Below are 21,109 nucleotides of genomic sequence, written 5' to 3'. Positions count from 1 at the left end.
CTTACAGTCTAGATGACAGTCTAACAATCTGTTTAATGTCAAATAGCACAATGATCATGAAGCGTTGATCTAACTCCATGCAAAACTCCAGCCATGTCAGTTCATAGCTGAGTTCAGAGTGTGAGCATGTGAATGGGATGTGTGTATGATGTCATTCTCTGACACTTAGCCTAGACTTCATGCTTTATACACTTTCCCCTTCTAACACAACTAAAAAAAAGGGCATTTAACTTGTGGACAGCTGTCTAAACTAGACTCCTACCTCATTAAGGTGCCTGTTCTTCAGCAAAACATAGGGATTTCATTTGAAAATCAATTAAAATGGCTAAATATTATTCTTAAATGTCAACCGGAGGAGCTAATAACAAACTCAAGAGTTCACACTTAGCTGATAATCAATTAAGCGTAATTGGCATACTGTCCCGGGAGAGAGCCCAGAGTTTGTAATATCCTTGAGCCCGGGGCTCCCACCCGTTAGAAGGGCGAGAGGGGAGAGAGGGGAGTTCGAACTCAGGTAGGTCTCCCTTGCTTGTCGCCGTGTGAGAAATGTAAACTAAGGTTGTCTTGGGTGATAATTTGGTTTAGTCGACTGGCTATGGTTTTTGGACGGTGGGAGGAAACCGGGGAACCCAGGGGAAACCAACGCGAACACGGGGAGAAAATGGAAACTCTGCACAGAAACGCCAACTGGCCAGATAGGAGGTTGGATGAGCAGTGTTCTTGCTGTGAGGTATCAGTGTCGCCCTATCGAAAAAAAAAGGGGGGGGAAACAGTAAGACGAAGATAACTGGAGTGAAAAACTCTGGTTATTTATAATGCTTCTGTAATCATCTAATAGGGCAGATTACAAGGCTAATGAGGTGCCAGCCATATTAATCATAAGCACGTGATCCTCTCAAAATTAGTTTATAAATAAACCACACGTATTGTGTAGTTCAAAACAAATTGCCTAAGTAAAAATATGCATGAACACAGCACAATTTTTCTTTCTCATTACTTCATAATGTATGACTTTTCATATTTTTTAGCATGAAACTTTCTAGATTAACCAGTCATACCTGCCAACACCCCATTTTTTCAAGGGAGTCTCCAGTATTACAGACCAATCTCCCACCCACCTCCCGTATTGTTCTGTCTCCTGGAAAACTCGTGGAATTCCCCCCTGCTCCTCAGCTTTTGGTTCAGTCATCATGCTTACCAAGGCGCAACCATCTTCATAGCTGCTCCCCAGTTCACGCGCACCTTCAACCCCGCTCTTCAGTTTGCGCGCACCTTCTCCCCTCCTCCGCTACTCACTTCGCGCACACCCCTGGATAAAATCTCCTGGATTTTAAGATCCGAATGTTTCCAGGTATGACCATAGTAACGCTCAAAGTCTTCTTTCCAATGACACCTAATGTTTGTTTGTAGCTCACTGGGGTCAAAAACTGTTACTGTTTAAAGTTAGGTAGTTGTAAATCCCCATAAGTGAGGGCTGGCTAACAGGTTAAGCCATTCACTACTGCAAAAATATTTGGTTATCAGTATAATTAATGTACTGATTGATTGGGAACTTGGGACTAAGGACTATAAGATATCTGCAGTCAGCTGAAACTATCAAAGTTAGAGTAGAGATAAGATCTTAATACATTTTCTTCAATTAAAATGAGTGCTTCATGGAACAGTGTCAGCAAAATAGTCATGCCATTTAATGTTACACCATGCTATTTTTTAACAAATCGTACCTGCAAGACACATCTTGTTAGAAACTGTGCAGATTGTAACAGACAGCTGCGCATCATTTATTCTTTAAATCTCTATCCTAAAAACAATGGACAATCCATCTGGAATCTTGAATGAGTAAAACACAGATGTTCAGCTTGGGATACAGTAACTCCTATTACATCCTCCGTAAACCTGACTTGAGGTTTAAATGCCAACTGGGAGCATTCTGGAGATGTATTTACACGTCATGCTGAAAAGCTGATGAGATGAAATATAGACTATTCTCATCCCACAGGAAGTGAAAGGCATTACATTCGTGCATGTTTGGGTGACACACACACAAAAACATAAATTTGTTTGTATACTGACCTCAAAAGGGGTTTCAAACCCCTCAATGATTCCTCCCACCATAACCAGGCCATCAGTGGAGATTTCCAGACCGCCTTTGTAGGCCCATTCCACACTCTCCACCATGGAGCAATCCACATACAACGCCAACCGACTCGAGGAGACGCTGACAGCCACACGGTGCCAACCTCCATCAGACAGTACTCCCACGGGGAATCTGGAAATGAGAGGACAGGTTTTTACTTTATTTAGTTCTCTCAACAGCATGGGTTAAATGAGGGGTTCTCAAAGTCTCAATTCTCAAATCTGAGTTTTCATCAATGTCAAAGGTGTGGAAAAAATGGTTATAACAAAACATGATTTTAATAAACAAGCACATACATTTGAAGTCACAATTATTCGCCCTGGGACTGCTGTGATTTTTTTTTTCTTTTTTAAATATTTCCCAAATTGTGTTTAATGGAGAAAGAAGTTTTTCAAAGTATTTCCGATTATATTTTTTCTTCTGGAGAAAGTCTCATTTGTTTTGTTTTTTTCGACTAGAATAAAAGTAGTTTTACATTTTTTAAAAACATTTTACGGTCAATATTATTAGCCCCCTTAAGCAAAATCTTTTTTGGTTGCCTACAGAACAAACCATCGTTATACAATGACATGCTTAATTAACCTAGTTAAAAATTTTAACTACACTTTAAGATGAATGCCAGTATCTTGAAAAAGATCATGTAAAATATTATGTACTGTAATCATGACAAAGATAGAAGAAATCAGTTATGAGAAATTAGTTACTAAAACTATTATGTTTAGAAAAGTGTAAAAAAAATCTACAGGGAGGCTAATAAATCAGCAGGGCTAGTAACTCTGACTTCAACTGTACATAAATCAGCCATTAAAAAATGTCATGCCTTTGCCATTTAAAAATACATTAATAACACGTGCAAGTGACACTTAATTTGTCAAAACTATTTTCATGAAAAAAAAAAAAAAAAACAGCCAGAGCTAGGTCAAAAGTAAAATGGTGCAAAAAATACAGAGCAGTCTAATGTGAGAAATGGCACTCTCTGTATTCCATCAGCTGACTAAACCTGTGTTTTATAGTGGCATTTGACATTTTCACTTCATGACTCTTGGAGAACTATTGGAGTGCCTCCTGATTATGGCAAATGTCAAACACTGCCTGTTTGTTATGAGCGTCAAGCAAGAAAAGTCTCGCATTCAGTTTTATTTTAGACCACTGCCAAAAAGACACAAAAAAATAACAATATTCATACATTCATTCATTAATTTTCTTTTTGGCTTAGTCCCTTTATTAATCTGGGGTCGCCACAACTTATCCAGCATATGTTTTACGCAGCAGATACCCTTCCAGTCACAACCTGTGAATATATATATAGTCAGAATTATTAGCCCTCTTTTTATTTTCTGCCCAATTTCTGTTTAATGGAGGGACACATTTCTAAACATAATAGTTTTAATAACTCATTTCTAATAACTTATTTATTTTATATTGGCCATGATGACAGTAAATAATATTTTACTAGATACTTTTCAAGACACTTTTATACAGCTTAGTGGCATTTAAAGGCTTAACTAGGTTAATTAGGTTAACTAGGCAGGTTAGGGTAATTAGGCAAGTTATTTTGGAACAATGGTTTGTTCTTTACACTATGGGAAAAAATAGCTTAAAGCGGCTAATAATTTCAACCCTAAAGTGTTTTTTTTTTTATTAAAAACTTTTTTTTCTAGCTGAAATAAAACAAATAAAACTTTCTCCAAAAGAAAAAAAAAACATTATCAGACATCCTGTGAAAATTTCCTTGCTCTGTTCAACATCATTTGGGAAATTTTTAAAAAAGAAAAAAGGGGGCTAATAACTCTGACTTCAACTGTATATATCTATTTGCTCAAATAATAAAAGACTTTAAAAAAAAAAAAGACAAGAAAAAAAGCATGAGACTGATAACGGCAGACAGAAGAGAGAACAATGTCAAATTTGCTGTCCTGCCCATACACACCGTATTAGAAATATACAGTAATTTGTTTGTTTTTTGGAATTTAATGCAAATATGATACAAAGCATAGCTTTATAAATGTACATACATTTAAAAACATTAAGGATTTAAGACTGTTAAATGCTCCATCACTGTCTTGAAAAGTGAACAGAGTGCATAAGTGGGCTGCACCCGGTCAGTACCAGGATGGGAGACCGCATGGGAAAGCTAGGTTGCTGCCAGAAGTGGTGTTGGTGAGACCAGAAGGGGCACTCAACCTGCAGTCTGTGGGGGTCCTAACGCCCCAGTATATTGATGGGACTCTATACTGCAAAGTCAGCGCTGTCCTTCAGATGAGACATTAAACCGAGGTCCTGACTGTGGTCATTAAAAATCTCAGGATGTCTCTAAAAAAAAGAATAGAGGTTTAACTCCATCATTCTGGCCAAATTTGCCCACTGGCCTCTGCCTCCTAACATTCCCTATGTCATAATTGACTTCATTACTCTCCTCTCCACCAATCAGCTGGTGTGCGGTTTGGTGTCATACGGCTGCCATCGCATCATCCAGGTAGATGTTGCACATTGGTGAGGTGGTAAGGAGATTCCCCCCAAAATGTGCAAAAAAAAAAAGACCTTTGAGCCAGAAAAGTGCTATATAAATGTAAGGAATTACTTATTACAAATAATAAGTGCTTTTGAAATATGAAATTAAATTCTCCGCATCTGGACTTTGAAAAGCCCTGGGTTAGACAAATCGCATGTTAAAGCACCGGAGAACAGGGATTTTCAGGAGAACCCGGGGAAAGCAAAAACCATTAAATTTCCTGGCATCGAGAGACACAACACTTCCTGTCTCTGTAATGACAAATGACTTTTTTTGATGTATGCAAGCTTAAACTAAACAGAAAACCATATGAGAATACAGTAAGAACATTATGGCATTGTTATGTCACCTCGTGATGAATGAGAAGCCCAAACAGGTAAAACGGGAGTGTAAAACGTCCATTTATTTTGTCCTGCAGGTGGGTAATTAGGCGACAGGTCCAAATATTAGTTTTGAGACGCCACGAGTTGAATCCCATGCCTCATTTATACGTCTCGACTGAAAGGCTTGGCTTAAGTCACAGAAATATAGATTTAATTTATCACAGAGCTCCTCAACACAGTGGGGTCTGTGCTTGTGTTTAAGATTACCCATTGGCCAAAACTAATACTTTCATGACATGAATAATGAGGATACGATGAGGATGGTTTTGTCATCATGGAAGAGGAACAAAGGAGGTCAATGACTTTAAAAAGCAAGCAACAGAAAATAAGAGAAGGAGGAGGAGGAGGATAAACAGACTGTGGTTACATAACAGGATTCACTGAGATGTGCCTTTTTAATTATCTTTTTTCTGCCAAGATGATGGCTTTGGGACCAAAGAATGAACCACAAAATCATCAAGACCACAAAAGCAATTGAGTTTTCAGACGGTTCCTTTTAATCCCCATTTAAGAGTGATTCAACACTAGCAATAATGCAGTCGTGTCTTTTTTCCAAGTGCTTGTGTCATATGTTTTCTTATCCTGTTATTAATTTGGATGCTTGATCTGGAATAAAGAAGTAAAAGAAAGAAAGAAAGAAAGAAAGAAAGAAAGAAAGAAAGAAAGAAAGAAAGAAAGAACCCAGCAAGCCTTTTTTGTTTTTAAAAGATGTCTAATAGATGTCTGTTTAGCTAGCCAGCACTCACTTTTAGGATTTACACCACCTAACTTCAAATAGTAACAGTTCTTGACCCCAGTGAGCTACAAACACAAATTAGGTCTCACTGGAAAGGAGACACTTTGAGCTTTACTATGGTCTTACTAGGTTATTAATATAATAACCTAGAAAAAATATGCATTGAAAGCCAAGTGTCTCATGAGTTTATATTTCAAATTTGATGAAGATAGCAAGCAAGTTGAGATTTCTGGAAAAAGTTTCACGAGGCTCTAACGATGTCCTTCTCTCCCTCACATGTGAAGACATGTGAGGCTTTACTATCCATCATCTAGAGTTTATAATGCTCAAAATGAAAAGTTATAGATACTTAAGTACTGAAAAAATTGTAATTGTTTATGTTTTCTGAAAATGACTCTCTCAGTTGGGGTTGTGTGAATTACTATAAAGCTGTCATAAGCAAAGCAGGTCTGTCTAGTCTCCCTGTTTCATCAGAAATAATGTCCATACACTGAATAATGCAGTATGTTTCATAGCACTTTAGAGAAGCTTTAACCATGAAGACTCACTCATAGTGTCGCTGTTGAGTGCTGATGAAGCTAAAAGTGTAGGCACTGATGCGAATCTGCAGAAGAATGTGTCCATCTGGACAGAGGAAGGTCAACACACTCCGGTCTTCAGACTGAGAGCTGCGCAGATGCAACAGCAAACTGAACTCATCACCAAACCTGAGAAAGAAATGAGAGAGAGAGTGAAAAATTATATTGCTACACTACACTGCAAAAAATGCTTTTCTTACCTACAGCGTTTGTCGTGTTTCTAGTGCAAACATCTAAAAATTCTAAAAATTAAAAATGTTGTCTTGTTTTTGGAAATAAATGAGATTTTTTTTCCCTTAAAACAAGCAAATAATCTGCCAATGTGGCAAGTAAAATGATCATATTTCTAGCAAAAACAAGATTTTTTGCTTACCCCATTGGCAGATTATTTTGCAAGGAAAAATTCACTTAATTTTGACATTATTTCAGTAAACAAGACAACATTTGTTACTTGTCTAGAACAGGGGTTCCAAAACTTTTCAGCCTGCGACCCCTAAAATAACAATTCCAGTGACTCGTGACACCCACTATCCTCGGAGGTGGTTATAAACACACAAACATTGCACACAACGGTGCACACACACCAACAGGAACTATATAAACCTAACCCAAGCATATTGACAACACACAAAAAAAAGTGCAACAGCCTAATAACCATATCATTTTAAGTCATTATTCATTTGTTTAATTTAATATTAACTGGCTTTTTATTTGTATGTTGTTTATTTGTATGGCTTTTTATTTATATGTTGTTTGTTTGTGTAGCTTTGTATTTGTATGGTGTTTGTTTGCATGGCTTTTTATTCATATGTTGTTTGTTTGTGTGGCTTTGTATTTGTATGTTGTTTATTTGCATGGCTTTTTATTTGTATGTTGTTTTTTTGCATGGCTTTTTATTTGTATGTTGTTTTTTTTGCATGGCTTTTTATTTATATGTTGTTTATTTGTGTGGCTTTGCATTTGTATGTTGTTTATTTGTATGCCTTTTATTTGTATGTAGTTTGTTTGCATGGCTTTTTATTTGTGTGTTGTTTATTTGTGTGGTTTTTTATTTGTATGGCTTTTATTTGTATGTTGTTTATTTGTATGTTGTTTATTTGTATGGCTTTTATTTGTATGTTGTTTATTTGTATGGCTTTTTATTTGTATGTTGTTTTTATGTAACTATTAAATAATATTTTTTATCTTCTGTAGGTTATGGACAAAATATGGTAATTCTAATAGTTTAATAACATATATAAGATTTTTGGAAATCACCAAGCAACCCCACCTCATGGTCTTGCGACACCCACCAAACAAAGCAGCATTAAATGCACACATTACATTACAATCAAAATCAGAAAGAGTTAAGGTGTTTAGTATATGGTGGACAGTACAGCAATCAAGCATATACATAGTTAGCCTGCAGTTATACAATATATACATACTTTATCATTTATATAATAACATACAAAAAAATTTTTATCTTAAGGGTAAACAATTGTACATTTAAGGTACATACGGTATACATTTAAATAAAATTAAATAAGCTTTTATAAAGGGCAGGTTCTGATGTGGGGTGTGTACTACCCACTATAGACCATTTCAATGTGGTCATGTCACTGGACCATGGACATTTCCTGCTTGCTATCAAACGATTTCATAACTGTAACAAGAGGCCATTCAATCATAACTTCATGTTAAAACAGTTATCATAACATTTTTGATCAATATGTGGCACTTTTTGGATTCTCAGAAGCTATAGAAATTAAAAAAGTAAGAGGAAATACGTTGGGACCATTGTTTTTGTTTACATCCTTTAAAATGGTCTACAGAAGAGATTGCACATGATCGAATGATGGACAAATTTGTCAGTATGATGAACTACGATAGTCATCCCCTTTTTGATACAGTCCAAGCATGTGCAAGCTCTTTTAGCTCAAGATTAATTCAGCTTCGGTGTTACAGAGAAAGATAAAGGAAGTAATTTTTACCAACAGTGGTCAGATTGTATAACCAAAGTTTTACTAGATGAATTATGCTGAATTGTAATAGCATTAGATATGGACTAGTGTCTGCTCGTTGTTTGAAACTAAGGTGTGCAGTGTGAATGTGATTTTATTAATATTATTGTTATTTTTTATATATGTAATTTATGTTATCTATTTTTAGCGTGGAAAGCTCTGCTGTTACATGGGAATTTTCCTTTGGGATTAATAAAGTTTAACAAACAAACAAACATTTGTACTTTTTAGGGATAAATATGTAAAAGGTTCGCCCCAATGACAGCTTTTGTATCTTTTTTCTGTGTGTGTAATGTACTTTCAAAGTCATATCTATGTACATACAATAATATTCAATGAAGTGAACAGCAAAATTATTAGGAACAATGTGCTTAACACAATGTGTAAAGTTTAAAAGAACATTATTCAGAGTACATACCTGTATCCGAACACCTGCCGTAGTGGGACAGAGAGTGTTGAGTACTGGCCTACATGCAGAACTGGACACCTTTTGCTTTCCTGCGTTACTGATGCATTGCTGTGATTAGCAACCTGCCACAGATGATCAAGAAGGTCGATTGCATCTGCCATTAAAAAGAGAGAAAAAATACGCATTTAAGCACATTTTCATCAAAACTTCAGCATTTCTCCTCAAACATAGGAGGGTGGTGAAAAACACAGGACAACTATGTCTAACCTAGATTGCATAATTTATCCTAGAAACATCTGTTTTGGATAACGCAGCAGGTACAGAAGAGAGTCGAGGCTGTAAACAAAAGCCTCTGTTGTCTAGGTGCATTTTTTCAGTCTTAATCATTAGCTCTGTTGAGGTCTTAGCAACTCTGAGGTAAGTCTGTGTGAGAGCAGTCACTCAGGAAATCAGTTCACCGTACTGAGAAACAGACCTGTTCAGGCCTTTCATTAAACGTTTAGAGGGTCATAACAAGTCAGCTGGTCTTAAACGGTGCAGTCGGAACCCATAGTGCCCACCATTGTGTTCTCCTCAACATGCTCATTTCCTGCAGGTACTGAAGGTCTTAATTTTCAGTGTATACTGTGTGCTTGCTCATGTTTGTGTGTGTGTGTGCATGTGCAGATTGCAGGCTTGTGTTTTAGTGTGCAGCATTGTGCAAAATGAGACAAATAAATCTGGCTGAATGCTGCATTTAATCAACGAGTGACTCAGACAACACAGCCTGCAATGAGTAAGTCTGAAACATACCTAGCAGGGCAAATAGTTGACTCTGAGAACCGATTCATCACAAGAGACTTTAGATCGTAGTGTAGACGTTATTTACAAGATGGAATGGAATAAACAGTTAAACTTTAGTTAAATTAAATTAAATAAATAAATAAATAAATAAATATATTTATATATATTAATATTTTAAATATATATATTATATATATTACCAAAACATTTATTTTTGATATAATATTAATCTACCATAAGATTATTATAATATTATTATAGGGTGAATGTCACTTGTAAATTAATGATCATGTTAATAATTTCATAGAATAATTTGTGTTATAATTTAACATTTTTGAAATATTTTTGTTAGAAAAACACATTTAACCTCTAATTAATAATATGTTTACTTAATATCACACTTAATAATATATATGTGGTGTGTGGATTAGTTTTTTGACAGATTTATGTGTTTTTGGAAGCTTCAAAAACATCTTTATACAGCATGGAAGTGTTAGGATAACAATTAAAAAAACTAGCATATGTTATTGCACCTAGATAATCACTAATAGCACGTAGCTAATTGTTATTAGCACTTGGCTAATATTATCATTGTTACCATGCATAGTACCAAAGTCCCTTTGAAGTCATTTCACTCAATGACCATTTTTGAAATGCCTCTCGGGCAGTATGCTCGGGCATTCTGTCTGAATGGGGAAACATTAAATTCTCCAAAATTACTTGCCAAGCTTACGATTACATTTCATATTATGAATAACCAATAAAATTAAAGAACAGCTGTCTATTTAGTTTCTGTTTTGTGCACAACGATCAAAGCTATCGTCAAGTCCTGGAGTGGCAGCCGGTGAGAACTTTACTTTGTACAGTAAATGAAAGTTGAGGCTGGCATGTCAAAATTTGATGGCAAATCAGCTGTGATGCAGCAACTGAATTCAAGTTCATCACAGAAAAAAACGTGCTCTTAACCGCTCGCTGCTTAACTATTTAAAGTTACAAATAGTTTATTGTGAAATGTGAAGTTGTTACAAAGCACAAATGTATCGTTTTATGGTTATTTTAATATTTGGTGCTCTAAGAATGATGTTAAGATGTTGATTTTTTTAATGTGTGCATAAACAGATCACATGCACAAGCTGACTGCTGCAATGGCATAATTAATCTCATTTATTAATTTCAATTAATTTCATTCAAATGTCTTAAAATTGAACATTTTATTCAGTACCTGTAACTGTACTGTTATTGTACTTAAGTGATTATACAATACAATTATTCTACAATATTGGAAAAAGCTATGGAAAAAACTGACAAAGATTCACAAATTTATTTGTAATTTAATTACATATCTTGTATTTTTGATTTTTTTTTTTCACTTTTCTGTTGCATTTCTGATGCAATAAATAGATGAGTGGATTCCAGTTAAAACTCAATTGACGATGTGTTTTCCTTTCAAGCAGGAAAACTTGTGTATGAAAGAAATAGCTTGACTGTCATTTTCCTTTTAGGGTAAACAAAAAAAAAAGCATAAAAATTATTAATGTCTGAAAATCACCAATGTATTTCATTTTAAAATAAAATGTGTGTGTATATATATATATATATGAATTAGTATTAATTATATGTATGTATGTATGTATGTATGTATGTATGTATGTATGTATGTATGTATGTATGTATGTATATATGTATATATATATATGTATATATATATATATATATATATATATATATATATATATATATATATATATATATATATATATATATATATATATATATATATATATATATATATATATATATATATATATATATGTATGTATGTATGTATGTATGTATGTATGTATGTATGTATGTATGTATGTATGTATATATATATATATATATATATATATATATATATACATACATACATATACACACACACACATATATACATATACATATACATATATATATCAGATGTTGGAGGTAAACTCCCTCATCAACATTTTATAATGCACATCATTACAAAATTTTTTAACTTTTTAAAGATCTCATTTAACAGTGTTAATAAATTTTGAATGTTTTAAGGATTAACTTTGTTAGTTTTAGATGACGAAATAGCCAATTTAAAAGTTAAACTGACAAATAAACACGCATAATAAAATGAGATTACAATAAAACGTATAAAACTACAGTTAAGCCTGCCAGTGCTGTTAACAAGCTAAACAGGTTAAGGAAACTGATGACTGAACATGCACATGAAGCACAGCTGATTTACACACTGTGTAACGAGCACCACACCAGGACTGCAAGCCTTTTTCCAGGAACATGTAATTGCTCCAACAGGATTACACATCCCCCTTTCCTTACTCTCCCTCAGTCTCATAGTAAACACACTGCAAAGTGAACATGCTCCAAATGCTTACCACATTTCTTTTTCTTTTGGTTTGCTGCATGCAATATTTCAACCTTCTGTTACCACTCCAACAAAACAGTTATAAATTGATGCTGGGATTGTAGTTGGCACTCCTGTCAATTCTATAACGGTTGTGACAATATTTATGCTTATCAGTCAAACTATATCTTATGTGCTGAAAACAGAAAAAGACTCAAATCCACCTTTCAAAACACTGTGATTGTTTCTGAATCGTTAGCCAATAATATTAACCCATCCATGGGTTCTCCAGTGGAAATTTTGACTGATATTCCAAGACAATTTGGCCTGCGTCCTGTCCTTACACTGATATATCAACAAGCTGAGCCGGCTGGCTGAAAGTCTGAAAACAAAAGTAGTGATTTTCAGGTTAAGACCTGCTTTAGACTAACAAAAAGATCCATAAATACTGAGGATATGACATCACACTCACATCAAAGCTCAGATGACTTCAGCCCAGATGTGGAGATGCTGTCATCTTGGATTATATTTGAATAAAAGATCCTACAAGGATATCGTGCTCATTTAGATTACAGGTCAGAGAAATTTGCTTCTGAACTTATCAAGGAGGGAAAAAAGGACAGAAAGGAGGAGAAGAAAGAACAAACAGAGCTCGAGAAATGATATACTCCTCATTTTCCAGAAAGGTGAAGGTTAAACAGCTCTTACCCAAGTTTGCTCCACAAAAATGACTGATGCGTTTTCCCTCAGAGTCAGACGATGTAGAAGTGACAACATGCATACTAAAAAAAAAAACATAAACCAGATGCCTGGAATTGTCCTTACTTGAAACTTGTGCGCTCATAAACTACCGCCATATCCTGAGGGCAGCATGGTGTCCATGTTTCAAAACACAGTTCATGTTCAAAGCTGTGTTTATGACAGGAGAGACGGATTTGGGGGTCACACACACAACGCAAGCTGTCTGAATGCTTTCTGTGAGGCCTTTGGGTGATGCATTCTCATCAGTCAAAGCTTTTTCCATAGGCTGCTTCTGTGGCCGTGTTTGGGGGAGAATGGACTAGGCCAAGGAGAACATTCCTCGAGGACACATCATGTCTGCAAAGCCGTACGACTGCCACATGGATGTGCAACAGAGTGGATAACAGGGCTTTTCAGTGTAGCCACAATAAACCGACTCCAGAAAAAGACAAACTTCATTAACTACGAGCTAGGAGGAGTTTGGTGTGGATCGTGTGGAAAGCGTGCTTTGGAAGGATGGCTGTTGATTGGCATCTTAACTAACTGCACTATCATATTTACACTGCAAATAAAATGCAAGAGTCTTTGTTTGTGTTTCATATTTTATTGTCTTGTCTTCAAAAATAATGTCAAAATTAAGTGACTTTTTCCTTAAAACAAGCAAAATTATCTGCCAATGGGGTAAGCAGAATAATCTTATTTCAAAGCAAAAACAAGATTATATTGTTTACCCCATTATTTTATTTTTGATATTTGGACTAGAAAGATAAAGGACAAGACAAGACAAGACAAGACAAGACAAGACAAAAACTAAGAAAAGCTTTTCTTGCAGTGTAGTCACCATTATTAGTCCCTTGCTTATTTATTTGAACTTTTGTCATTAAAGGAAATGACCATGATGTTATGGTTGTTTTGAATGAGTAAATTAAAAAAAAAAAAATTTATACTAGTTTATTGATGAATGGTCAAAATCAATTTCACTGAACATGAATCACATAAATTTAACATTTAACAGGCTAACATAATTATTATAAGACAAATTGCATTACGTCCAAATTTAACTGTGCCAAATTTAGTCTTTCAGTGTAGTTTTTAAGTCTTTTTCTGAATGTTTGCCTAAAAGGTGACAAACGTCTACACTGAAACCTATTAATATTTAATCCAAGTTTTATTTAACAAAAAGTTGGAATATAGCTTTTTGTATATGTGAACCGCGGTTGGGTTTTGTAGGACCGGCGACCTTTCACACGGGAGATGGTTACTCTAACAAGGAGGCCTCTAGCGTCTGTCACCAACCATGGCCTCTAGCATCTGTCGCTAGTGAGGTTTACCTGCACAGCACTTACTAGCTACGTTATACTCATCCCCCTTAACCTCACTCCCATCCGGGTCACGGCACCAATGTAACCCTGCGGGTCTTACACCACCCAACCCGCTCTGAGCTGAGGTATCCTGCACAGCACTTACTGGCCTCCGTTACATATGCAAAAAAGTTTTTAAGCCCTTCGGACCTTGTGTCATTTACAATGAATTTCATCTAATTTAAAGCCTGCAGTCCATGAGAGTGGATGACTGACATCCAATCAAATGGAGGTAAGGCTTGGCATGACGTCATTTGTAAAAAAAAAATCTACTACACTGAAAAGCAGCATGGCATCACTCACTTCAAATTTATTGAATTGTTTGCCAATAATTTATAGATTGTATGTAAAAAATAGGGATTGTACTTACTAATTAAAGTTTAAAATCTTTTGTAACATTGCAAGCCTTAGATCAGGATGTGCAATGGGTTCAAAATCTCTTATTGAAATTAAATCTGCTGTAATGCTGATTGAACTTTTTTTATTTAAAAAAGAGACTATATCGATGTATTAATTCAGTGCTGAAACAATGTCATGCAGAATATACAGATCTTGAAGTTCATTCAGTTATTTAGCCTTCGGCTTAGTCCCTTTTTTCATCAGGGGTCGCCACAATAGAATGAACCACCAACTTATCCAGCATATGTTCTACAAAGCGGATGCCCTTTCAGCTGCAACCCAGTACTGGGAAACATCCATACACACTCCTTCACACACATACACTAGGGACAATTTAGTTTATTCAATTCACCTATACCACACGTCTTTGGACTGTGGCATAAACCGGCGCAAAACCCACGCCAACAAGGACACAGAAATGCCAACTGACCCAGCTCAAACCAGCAACCTTCTTGCTATGAGGTGACAGTGCTAACCACTGCGCCTCCATGTTGGCAGATCTTGTTCTTGAGTATATAGCAGATGGAAATATCTCAAATGTGGACATTATATGGAGTGATGAGGAAGATGAAGTTTGTTATAAACAAGGTGCAATCTATACAACAAAAACCTCAAAATTAAAGAAAAACTGCTACAATGTTAATGTTTGTGACTTTAAAATATAAATTTCAAGATTATACCTGCAATCATGCATTTTTTTTGTATTTTATATTGGTATAATATTCAGGAAGTACAACTGTTCTGACCTGATGTCCATTTAAATGAACAAAAAATACATTTACTTAAAAGCTGTTAAACTTTTATTATTATAATTTGGTGTCAAGGGCGTCACGGTTGCGCAGTGGGTAGCACGATCGCCTCACAGCAAGAAGGTCGCTGGTTCGAGCCTCGGCTGGATCAGTTGGCATTTCTGTGTGGAGTTTGCAAGTTCCCTCTATGTTTGCGTGGGTTTCCTCCAGGTGCTCCGGTTTCCCCACAAGTCCAAACACATGCGCTATAGGTGAATTGGGTAAGCTAAATTGGCCGTAGTGTATGTGTGTGAATGAGTGTGTGTGGATGTTTCCCAGTGATGGGTTGCAGCTGGAAGGGCATCCGCTGCGTAAAACATATGCTGGATAAGTTGGCGGTTCATTCCGCTGTGGCGACCCCTGATTAATAAAGGGAAAAATTAATTAATTAATGAATTTGGTCTCATTGATAGGAGCCTATAAATGATTCATATGATAATAATAGGATATTTTACATTTTTCAGAAACTTGGACATAATTCATAATACTGGTAAATAAATGTGATTTGTATTTTTCATTCAGTGTAAGTATCTGAACTGCTACAAATTTAACTAAAGCAACTTTAAATAATGCTTAAAAATCTGTACACGAATTATGCTGGGTTGATGTAACCCACATTGGATCAAATATGAACATTTCCAACATTGCGTTAATATTAAACTAAATTTGAATTCCACTTTTTAATCCAATATGTGTTTTTTTACATATTTGTCCAAATGCTTTGATACAGCAACCCAGCATTCTACAGAGTGTATAATCAAGGATTTCTAACCCAGGGGTCGAGGCCCACTTAGAGTCAAAAAAAAGTTTGAGAATCACTGACTTAATCACTTTCACTTAGCAGTGAAATGCTTTCAGTCATTTAAAAGTAACTAATGTAATTACATAACCACAGTTTCATTCCTTGTCAGCACCTAAATGTGATGCATAATGAGAATAATTGGCTGAAAGTCACAGAACTATTTGAATAAGCATTGTTTGGCATTCTGTAAGTAATTACAGCATATGATAATAACTTCTCCATGGCGTTTCAACAGTACTGCATTGTTTCGCAAGCCATGCATCAAAAGCCACAACTGCATCTCAACTGAAAGGCCTTCATCTATGCCCATGCCCTGCAGCGAAGACCCTCAAGATCATTCACACGTGCTCGCTGGGATGTTTTCTTGAGAGACAAACAACATTTGCGGCAAAATGTGCAAGCTCTTTTCCAAAACACAGAGGTGGATGGAGTGTTTGAGAGTGAGAAAGTTATTCAAAAAAGTGTGGAAAGAATGTGCCAGAGACAATGCGATGGAAAGATAATTTGAAGGCAGACTAAAGCTGCTCTGCCCCAGTAGTAAAGTCTGCTCCTCTCTCATAACTCAACCATAATGGTTTTGTAGAGGGTAGAAGAAACTGGATGCTGCACGAGGATTGACCTAAAGAATAAAAGCACAACTCTTACGGTCAAGCCATAAATACAAGAGCCACAGACAGCTTGAAGCAGAAGGAATGACAAGACTGATGCAAAACAGTATGCAAAACAGTTAGGTGGAATAAATTATATCCCATTGCAAATTCACATCAGTAAAATACCAGAGAGGATGAAATCTACTATGGTCATTCACGCAGAACTCTACAGTATTAAAAAAAAATAAGTAACGGTGTTAAATATGGTGTATTTCTACCAATAAAAGTGCAAATAAAAGATGCGTGTAAACTAATAAACAAGACTGTTGTCCAAGAGGATGTGAGAAGCATCATCTTCTGCGTATATCTGTGAAAGCAGGTTAGTTTTGCTCCTAAGAGCTCATTTCACAATGCCAGATGTGTCTGTATTGCGTGGGAGGTGCGTTCAGACACCGCACAACACTGGCACTCAGGGATTGTGTTGATAGATTGCATGTGCAGACACTAAATAAAATCCAGAATTAGCCACAGGTTTCATCACGTCATATTCTGCATGTATGAAGAGCAAACTTTGATCCCAAAAAACTATTCTAAGCAGTCTCTGAAAACAATGTACTTTATGGATGTACATTTACATCAATGTACATTTACTGGAGTGTGGGATAAGAAGATTAGCAGGCTGGGATGTGTTAATACAGTATTAGTTCAACAAAGAGTTTACACTTAGGTAAAGTTAAGGATAAATTCAGGAGGTCAGCCAAAATGGGGATACAGGTGATTGTTTTTTAAAGTTTCATAAAACACTCAACCCCATTTTCTGAGATTTTAACAGATTTGTGTGTGTTTAAAATCTATTAAATCTAGATTTATTTGTGGGGACTAAGTGGCTAATTTTGAGCTTTTGATTTCATCTTCCGGAACTAAAATCTATATCAGGTTGGCAGGACTGGTGGTGACGTAGCATAGGACTGTTTATATCTGAAAGAAGCTGCATCAAAAATCCCAAACTACTCAGGTAAGTACTACATTTGAATTTTCTACATGACTATTAGAAAAGTATGTTCATGCATGAATGCTATTAGTATTAATGGAATTCTGACGTACAACATCCGCCATTTGTCATGATCACGACCTACCCACGTAGGTTCAGTTGCTTCAATCAATTTCATGAATTCTCTCGCGGGTCATTATGGGATAGTAAAGTATTAATTGGCTGCATCTGAAATGGTATACTTCCCCACTATTTAGTATTTTAAAAAGTGAGCCAAGTAGTATGTTTGAATTCATAGTACACACAAAAAAAAAAAAACAATAGGAGAGAGTTACCCACAAATCAACGCAACTGACGTCATGTGATAATGACAAATAGCAGATGTAGTATGTCCATTCATACTACTCACATTCATACTATATAGAACACACTTCTCTAACAGACATGTAGTAAATTCATATTCAAATCGAGTAGTAGGTGATTCAGTACGCCACCTATGAATTCGGACATACTGATAAGCTCACATAATATTTTTTACTATATAGTAGGGAAGTACTATATAGGGAAGTACACACAATTTTGGATGCAGCATTAGAATACACTGCTTCTGAATTATTCGGTCAAACTGTGAAACTGTGCAGTTGTTACAATTCCTTGATGGGTCATAACGAAAGTAGTGCTATCAGAATCTGTACTGCTTTATTTTTTTTTTAAGTGTCAATGATAGTAGCTGAATGGATTCTTGAACACTGCTGATTGGCCATTGTGTTCGTGTGTTCAACAGATATGACTGTGATTAGAGAAAATGATCACTGAATTACAAGTGTGCTTACATGGACACTTGAGAGTTTGAAAACTGTGATTCGTCAGCAGACTGAAATGGCCTTCAAATGACTGAGAGCCATTGAACCACAGTGAGGCCATTGAAAAAGTGTTAATGAGTCTTGAATCTAGACAAATTTATTTACAGGTGAACTAAAGCTACCGGTGTGTGGTATACACAGTTTACGCATACTCACATGGCACTCATATTTGGCATCAAATAAGAAACTGTGAAAAATAAGAACTAGCTGTTAATGTTACCATTCAAATAATCATTTGGTCTGTGAAAAAGTTCTGGTTATTGAAACAGATGTTGAAGTCTAGAAGTCATCTCATCTGGACCTACCAGGCATCTAAAAGAAGGTTAAAAGTGCCTCAGAAAGACTGGATTGATGGACTGCGATACAGACTCCGTAAAAGCTCTCAAAGGAGATATGGAGCTGATTGTGAAATGCAGGTGAGAAGTCAGAGGTCATATTGATCCCATGTGACACAACGACACTTTCCAGTGATGACTGACAAGAGCCAGTTGAAAATTCCCTAAATGTTCTGTTCTCATGTGTTAAGAAAGTTTCATCAGACGAGGAAAACATCTGCTTTACAGGGCATTTTGGGCAGCTCGACTTGAATCTAAAATGTTTTACAGTCCTACTGAGCAAGCAGGACATCACACCCCTGATGATTGTGAAAACTCACCAATGAAATCCTCATGTCATTCATATATATTTAAATATATATTTTTTTACATAAAAGGACATTCATGCTTTCGATTATGCAGGGCAGGGCCATAAAGCAAATCAATCTATTGGATTCACCCCCACGTGTTTTATTCCCTTGAGTTATTTTAGTAGAGCTGCTTTTTATAAACTATTTAAAATCTCTCTAGCTTATATGAAAACACAAAACCTCATGCAAAACAGATTGTGTTTCTATAGCACGCACAAATGGCTTCTACAGAAAGAGTGTAGGTTCTGGAGCTTGTTAGTGGATCTAAAAGAGAAGAAAAAAAAAGCAGCAGACATGGTTACAAAAACTCCCAACAAACTGGGATTTCAAATGCAACAGAAATCAGCCTTTGAAGCAAGACAAATGCTTAACCTTTTCCCCCAAAGTCACAACAACATCACTCCTGCATTTCCTGAAGAGCTTTTCCTTCATATGGAAGCTGTCGCCACCCTCTATAGCCCAAGGTAATGGATTATTTAGCTTTAACCACCCCATATGAGGTCACATCAGACTCTGTCCTTAGCAAAAAAAAAAAAAAAAGCCCAAATTGCTGATTTACAAGGGTAACGCTATCAGCTGATATCCACCCTGGGCCCATTTTGCCTGGATCCTGTGAAGCTCTGTAATCGCAGGGGGAAGTACTGTAGAGTCGCCTGCCACAGCGTCTTTGCTCCAGGATCGCATTACGCTAATGGTACGGGAAGGGCCAGAGGATAGCTCAATTACTGTACCCAAATTATGTAGGGCGGCCTGAAGAGATTGAGGTTGGATGACACTAATAATCAGTGATTAAAGACTTCCCTTAGACCTGCTGAACCCCCACATGGGAAGAGCACAGCATCTTATAAGCCTGAAATGCGGTCATCTCAATATTCAGCTTGCACAGAACAAGTGAAGCATATTAAGGAAACAGCTTCATTCTGTATATGATCTAATCGCTCAAAATCAAACGTAACAAGTAAATGACGTTAACTCAAATTCCAAATGACCTGATAGCCGTCTTAGAGTTAATTTGAGCTTTTATAGATTGTAACCTGCTTCTGGGGATGGTAGGTTTGCTGTACACAAGATACACAAGGATCTGTTTGGACTGATTAGGACCAGCTAAAAGCTGACACTTGCCTTAACAGAACTGTTTTCTTTCTTTGCTCTGCTGCACATCTGGAAAATGAATGAAAGATGCTGGTTGTAAGTAACTGGCCGGATATAGGGGGGCAAATTGTCTACTGGGTGCCAGTGGGATATCAAACTCCGGGGAAAAGAAGAGGAAAGAGACATCCAGTAAAAAAAACTAAATGCTCTTCCTCTTAGTACATTTCTTGCTTATGTTCTGCAATAATAATCAGAAGATAAAGGAGGAAAATTCTAATAAATACTTGCAAATTTTTTTAAGTTGTTCATATAAAAAAATGATTGTAGTATGTTTAAAACGAGGGCAGGGTGATTTGGACTAAAATCAAAATCTCGATTAATTGAACATTTTAACTCAATGATGATTGATGAGCAATTTTTTTTGCCCTTATAGTTTAATGACAGGTTTAATACAGTAAATAAGCTCACAACATATTACAAGTAAGATGTTTTGGAATGTAGGGTGCATTACAGTACTTTAAAATAACTGAAGGAAACACACATTATCTACTATATGATTATTTATTAAACATCAACGTTGAACAACTGCAATCAAAACACACATTGCCTAAAACAAACATATTATTATATTGAATACTGAATAATATTTTAAACAGTGCATTTCTTTCATCTTCTGTGAACAAATATTTAAATGTAAATAATAGTTTTAATGTAATGGAAAATATGCCATTTCAAGGCATCTCTGACGCAGCTTTCAATCATGGTCAATGTAGTGCAAAGTAAAGCCTCAAGAATGGGTGTAACGGCTCTCCTGCAACTCAACTCGCTACCAAACTGACCAATCACAGAGCTTGCACTACGCGTCTTGCTGACGTGTAG

General features: G+C 36.0%; 1 protein-coding gene across 1 annotated transcript in view; it reads right to left on the bottom strand.

The window, feature by feature from the left end:
* si:ch211-196i2.1 (collagen alpha-1(I) chain) overlaps positions 1-21,109 on the bottom strand; it is a 108,002-nt gene that overhangs the window by 63,156 nt on the left and 23,737 nt on the right. Inside the window, exons 2-4 of the mRNA XM_056446109.1 lie at positions 8,768-8,912; positions 6,317-6,475; positions 2,074-2,269 (exon numbers count right to left, since the gene is read on the bottom strand). Of these exons, the coding sequence (XP_056302084.1) occupies positions 2,074-2,269; positions 6,317-6,475; positions 8,768-8,912 (500 nt within the window). The remainder of the gene's footprint in view (positions 1-2,073; positions 2,270-6,316; positions 6,476-8,767; positions 8,913-21,109) is intronic.

The sequence above is a fragment of the Danio aesculapii genome, chromosome 21 (genome assembly GCF_903798145.1).
Source record: "Danio aesculapii chromosome 21, fDanAes4.1, whole genome shotgun sequence".
Classification (NCBI taxonomy): domain Eukaryota; kingdom Metazoa; phylum Chordata; class Actinopteri; order Cypriniformes; family Danionidae; genus Danio; species Danio aesculapii.
This window is presented reverse-complemented; position numbering and strand designations above follow the sequence as displayed.